The sequence below is a fragment of the Sinocyclocheilus grahami genome, unplaced genomic scaffold (assembly GCF_001515645.1).
Source record: "Sinocyclocheilus grahami isolate Dianchi unplaced genomic scaffold, SAMN03320097.WGS_v1.1 scaffold633.1, whole genome shotgun sequence".
Taxonomy (NCBI): Eukaryota; Metazoa; Chordata; class Actinopteri; order Cypriniformes; family Cyprinidae; genus Sinocyclocheilus; species Sinocyclocheilus grahami.
The window spans coordinates 787,206-793,604 of NW_015505812.1; the positions used below are offsets into that span (position 1 = coordinate 787,206).

General features: G+C 36.3%; 1 protein-coding gene across 1 annotated transcript in view; it reads left to right on the forward strand.

The window, feature by feature from the left end:
- The window catches only part of LOC107558152 (kinesin heavy chain-like), a 34,157-nt gene that overhangs the window by 7,137 nt on the left and 20,621 nt on the right, over positions 1-6,399 (forward strand). Inside the window, exons 2-5 of the mRNA XM_016241776.1 lie at positions 3,516-3,603; positions 4,507-4,580; positions 4,755-4,859; positions 4,978-5,026. Coding sequence (XP_016097262.1) covers positions 3,516-3,603; positions 4,507-4,580; positions 4,755-4,859; positions 4,978-5,026 — 316 coding nt within the window. The remainder of the gene's footprint in view (positions 1-3,515; positions 3,604-4,506; positions 4,581-4,754; positions 4,860-4,977; positions 5,027-6,399) is intronic.

The window sequence follows — 6,399 nt, forward strand, 5'->3', positions numbered from 1 at the left end:
TGTGTGAGAGTGTGTGTGTATGTGTTTGTGTGTGTGTGTGTGTGAGAGTGTGTGTGTGTGTCTGTGAGAGTGTGTGTGTGTATGTGTGTGTGTGAGTGTGTGTGTATGTGTTAGTGTGTGTGTGTGTGTGAGAGTGTGTGTGTGTATGTGTGTGTTCTTGTTCAGCGTCGCGCTTCACGTCCCTGCAGAACACATTCAGATCACATCCTCATCTCACATCTGCCCTGCACCGTTCCCTTCAACTGCTCGCTTTTCTGCCTTTCACTTCTGTTCAGTCTGCGCTGTTCTGTGGTTCTGCTCGTGTCTCTTCAGGGAATCTGTCTGTCTATCACTCTACTCAGCTAACAAAAATATCTTCTAAGAATGTTTCGCTAACGTTTCCATTACGTTTTTCTTATGTTTTAATACCTTTTTTGTTTTGTTATGCAAATGTTAAAAGAACATTCCATTTTGCCCTGTTGCAAACATTATGTGAATGTTAACGTTTGAATGTTCTCTGAACGTTCCAAGAACTGCAACATTTAAAAAGCATTAGATGAACCTCCAGGAAATTTTTTTCCATGATGTATAAATAATATTTTTGCCTTAATTGCATGAGAACATTAGTCCAGACCAGCCCAGCTAACAAACATCCTTCCAGCAACATTAACAGAACATTGTTCAGAGTTTTCTGGTCTTTAATAATGTTCTTAAAATGTTATTTATTTATTTAAACATTGTTTATGGAATGTTTTGTTAAATTTTTTTTAAATGATAAAACAGAGAACATTCAAATGTAACATTCCCATAATGTTTGCAAAATTATAAAATGGAATTTTCCCTTATCCTTCATACAACCAAAAAAAGTTTTTAAAGCTGGACATTCAGAGATATGTTTTCATAACTTAATGAGAACGTTAACAAAATATTCCTAGAACATATTTTTGTTAGCTGGGAGATAACTAAGTTATATAAATGTTAGGGAAAAAACATTCTTAAAGTTTATATGCATTCTTATGATTTTATTCATATTTGATATACAGTCTCATCATGTTTAGAATTTTTTTTTCTGAGATCAACAATGTCTGAATGTCCTTACGATGTTATTTGTACTTGATGAACATTCCAGGAAACTTTTTTGTTACATTTAAATAACGTTCTAATCACGACAAGAAAACTAGACATTTGAACTTCTCAGAATATTACAAATAAATGTTCAAATAATGTGTTTTTTTTTAGTTAGAAAATGAAGTTAGTAGGATGTTGTTTATAAATGTTTTTTTGGTAATCACAACAAGATAACTGGACATTTCAACACATGTCTATCACTCTACTCAGCTAACAAAAATATCTTCTAAGAATGTTTTGCTAACGTTTCCATTAAGTTTTTCTTATGTTTTAATTCCTTTTTTGTTTTGTTATGCAAATGTTAAAAGAACATTCCATTTTGCCCTGTTGCAAACATTATGTGAGTGTTAACGTTTGAATGTTCTCTGAACGTTCCAAGAACTGCAACATTTAAAGTAAAGATCATGTTCCATGAAGATATTTTGTAAATCTCCTACTGTAAATATATCAAAACTTAATGTTTGATTAGTAATATGCATTGCTAAGAACTTAATTTGAACAACTTTAAAGATGATTTTCTCAATATTTAGATTTTTTTGCACCCTCAGATTCCAGATTTACAAATATTGTCCGATCCTAACAAACCATACATCAATGGAAAGCTTATTTATTGTATAAATCTCAATTTCAAAATTGACCCTTATGACTGGTTTTGTGCTGCAGGGTCACATGTGTGCTGCGTGAGCCGCAGCAGCGGTGTGAGAAACGCATGGATGTTTGGATGAAGCTGTTACAGAGAGAAATGCTAATGGCAGAGCTCTGCTGGGCTAAAGCTATTAGAGCGTATCCCACAATCCTTCACGCTCAGCTGCGGCTCTTAATTTCATTTCTTGTGTTACTCTGGGCAGTCGTCACATTATAAAAACAGATGCACACGCATGAGGACGTGTTGATTATCTCATCGCCGCAGATTTCAACCATAAACACTGTGTGCTCTCGTTTTATGACGCTCATAACGATTCCTGCAAGCACACACAGACATAAAGCAGTCAGCGTGACGCTCTATTTTACGACGCGTCGAGGGACTGCGCCGCAGTGAACTCTCTGAGAGCTGAAAGACTGGTTTTGTGCTGCAGGGTCACATGTGTGCTGCGTGAGCCGCAGCAGCGGTGTGAGAAACGCATGGATGTTTGGATGAAGCTGTTACAGAGAGAAATGCTAATGGCAGAGCTCTGCTGGGCTAAAGCTATTAGAGCGTATCCCACAATCCTTCACGCTCAGCTGCGGCTCTTAATTTCATTTCTTGTGTTACTCTGGGCAGTCGTCACATTATAAAAACAGATGCACACGCATGAGGACGTGTTGATTATCTCATCGCCGCAGATTTCAACCATAAACACTGTGTGCTCTCGTTTTATGACGCTCATAACGATTCCTGCAAGCACACACAGACATAAAGCAGTCAGCGTGACTAAGAACTTCATTTGAACAACTATAAAGATGATTTTCTCAATATTCAGATTTTTTTGCACCCTCAGATTTTCAAATAGTTGTATCTCGGCCAAATATCGTCCTATCCTAACAAACCATACATCAATGGAAAGCATATTTATTGTATAAATCTCAATTTCAAAATTGACCCTTATGACTGGTTTTGTGCTGCAGGGTCACATGTGTGCTGCGTGAGCCGCAGCAGCGGTGTGAGAAACGCATGGATGTTTGGATGAAGCTGTTACAGAGAGAAATGCTAATGGCAGAGCTCTGCTGGGCTAAAGCTATTAGAGCGTATCCCACAATCCTTCACGCTCAGCTGCGGCTCTTAATTTCATTTCTTGTGTTACTCTGGGCAGTCGTCACATTATAAAAACAGATGCACACGCATGAGGACGTGTTGATTATCTCATCGTCGCAGATTTCAACCATAAACACTGTGTGCTCTCGTTTTATGACGCTCATAACGATTCCTGCAAGCACACACAGACATAAAGCAGTCAGCGTGATGCTCTATTTTACGACGCGTCGAGGGACTGCGCCGCAGTGAACTCTCTGAGAGCTGAAAGCAAATCACAAACACTGACTGCATATAATGTGTGTGTGTGTGTGTGTCTGCTCTGGAGACCTTGATGCTCTTCTGAGGATCAATTCAAGCAGAGAGGGACTAATCACTGACTGAAGAGCTTAATGTTTTTCACCTCTAATTGCTTTCATGTTAAATTATAACAGGCAGTTCTTCTGTATGTTGCATATTATTTCATGGGAAGTGTGTGTTGTATATTTAAACTGCAGTGATTGTTTTCAAACTGATAGCCCCGCCCCCAAACTGGTTGAGTGGAATCTCTCAGCCAATGATGTGAGTCGGGGGTGGGGCCACCTGTACCAATGAATATTTATAGTGGCTCTAAAGGTTAAACTGGCAAATCTGAACATATAATGGTCTGTATATAACTGTATGTGTTTGTGTCTTACAGGGGAAGCCGTATGTTTTTGACAAAGTCTTTCCCACGAATTGCACACAGGAGCAGGTGTACAACACCTGTGCCAAACAGATTGTCAAAGGTGAGTGTGTAGACAGGTATTAATTCTATAAAACTATATATACAAAATGTCAAAATAATGTATAGGACACATTATTTCTTATAAATAAAGATCACTGCATTTTATCTGAATATCAACATTTGTCAGATTTAGGCAGTCGAAAGAGGTTAACTGATTTCATTTCATTTCATATCTGTTTGTTAATGAGGGATTTGTGCGGTATATTTGCGCAGTAAGCGTTTTTAAAAGTTATAAAAGTTTCTATTTAGACGTGAAATGATCAAATTAGACTGCTGGAGTTTACTTTAATACTTTTTGATTTTTAATACTAAATTTTATACAAATTAATGGGATTGTTATTTAATATTTCCAAGATTTATATGTACGTTTCAGACATTAAAACTGAGTAAAATCATGAAATTTGCATTCAAAGTGCTGCTATTATGGCATGTCTTCAATTAAAATATGCGCAATTAAACAATTTTGGAATAATTTTACCTTTCAGATGAATCTCATTAACTTTAGTCTTCAATTATTCAACTAAATTATAAATACAAAATATGAAATATTTAAAAACAATTTGAAATAGAATCGTTGTTTTAGAATTTTTATTTAATGACACTTTTTAAAAATATATAAATAATAATAATTATATCAGAAGTCATTGATACATTCTGCAAAAGTTTATTCATGAAGGCTTCTTTTAATATTTAACTTTTTGTGCTCTAACAACTAAATCAGCAAGTGTATCTATTTATTTCCTAGAACACATTGATGATACTTTGTATCATCGTCCTGCGCAGGCTACACTTATATGAGCAGCACATGTTACAATTTAAAAGTAAATCCACATTGTTTCTAAGCACTGATGCAATGAATCTTCTAGCACTTTTCCATGTTGATTGAGTGTTTCTCTCTCTACAGATGTTCTGGACGGTTATAACGGCACCATCTTTGCGTACGGACAGACGTCATCTGGTAAAACCTACACTATGGAGGTAAAACAGCTCTCTGCACGGCTCTGTGCTTATTATTAAAGAACAATTCGCTCAGAAATTAAGATTTAGTCATCAAACTGTAAAACTCGCTTTACTCCCTGGAACACAAAAGAAGACGTTTAGCAGAATGTTCACATTCAATCAAACGTGTACCGACTGCTTTCTGTCTCTCAGGGAAAACTGCACGATCCTGACGGAAGGGGAATCATCCCGAGGATCGCTGAAGACATTTTTAACCACATTTACACCATGGACGAAAACCTCGAGTTCCACATTAAGGTGAAAATAACAGCACGTTATAGACGTTCATACTTACAGATCATTCTGTTTTTGTGTGAAGAAATGAAATGCTTTCAGATAATTCCTCCTCATGAGCTGTTCTTGCTTCTCTCTCAAGGTTTCCTATTTTGAAATCTACATGGATAAAATCCGTGACCTACTTGACGGTGAGTTTGCGGTGTTTTTTCTCGGGTCGACCTAAATACAGGCCTGTGTGTAATTCACAGACTCCTCCAGAGAATCTTTTTAAAGCATTTCCCGCTCAGTATAATGTAACCTGGCTTTGCTGTATTTAAAATGCATTGATATCATTTATTTTTGTGGGTATTATTTCAACTGGATATAAAAAGAGCATTTAATTGACTTATAAACAACTGCTATTTTACAATTTAATTGCATTTTTATTTACACTATCATTGAAAAATGTGTAGCCGGTAAGACTTTTTTTTTTTTTTAAAGAAATGAATACTTTTATTCATCAAGGATGCATTAAATTGATCAAAAGTGACAGTAAAGACATTGATAATGTTACAAATGTTTTCTATTTCAAATAAATGCTGTTCTTTTGAACTTTCTATTCATCTGTGAATCCTGAAAAATAAAATGCATCACTGTTTTCAACATTGATGATAATCAGAAATGTTTCTTGAGCAGCAGATCAGCATATTATACTGATTTCTGAAGATCATGTGACACTGAAGACTGGAGGAATGATGCTGAAAATACAGCTGCGCATCACAGGAATACATTACAGTTTAACAGAGATTCACATAGAAAACAGCTATTTTAAATTTTAATAATATTAATTTTTTTTTACAGCATTTTCGATCAAATAAATGCACCAGCTAAGACCTGCAACCACATCAGGCTGGTTTATTTTCAGCATATGAGCATTAGATGAGTGTTTGTGTTCACATCTACATACACATGTGTCCAGCTGTCTCATTTTGCTGCGTTCTGATTGGACGGACGACTGTGCTGCTCATCTGTATTCAGCTGCGATCGCTTATTTCAAATAAATGCTGTTCTTTTGAACTTTCTATTCATCTGTGAATCCTGAAAAATAAAATGCATCACTGTTTTCAACATTGATGATAATCAGAAATGTTTCTTGAGCAGCAGATCAGCATATTATACTGATTTCTGAAGATCATGTGACACTGAAGACTGGAGGAATGATGCTGAAAATACAGCTGCGCATCACAGGAATACATTACAGTTTAACAGAGATTCACATAGAAAACAGCTATTTTAAATTTTAATAATATTAATTTTTTTTTACAGCATTTTCGATCAAATAAATGCACCAGCTAAGACCTGCAACCACATCAGGCTGGTTTATTTTCAGCATATGAGCATTAGATGAGTGTTTGTGTTCACATCTACATACACATGTGTCCAGCTGTCTCATTTTGCTGCGTTCTGATTGGACGGACGACTGTGCTGCTCATCTGTATTCAGCTGCGATCGCTGAGTCACTGAACAATCTGAGAGAGAGAGAGAGAGAGAGAGAGAGAGAGAGAGAGAGAGGGCGGCGGAG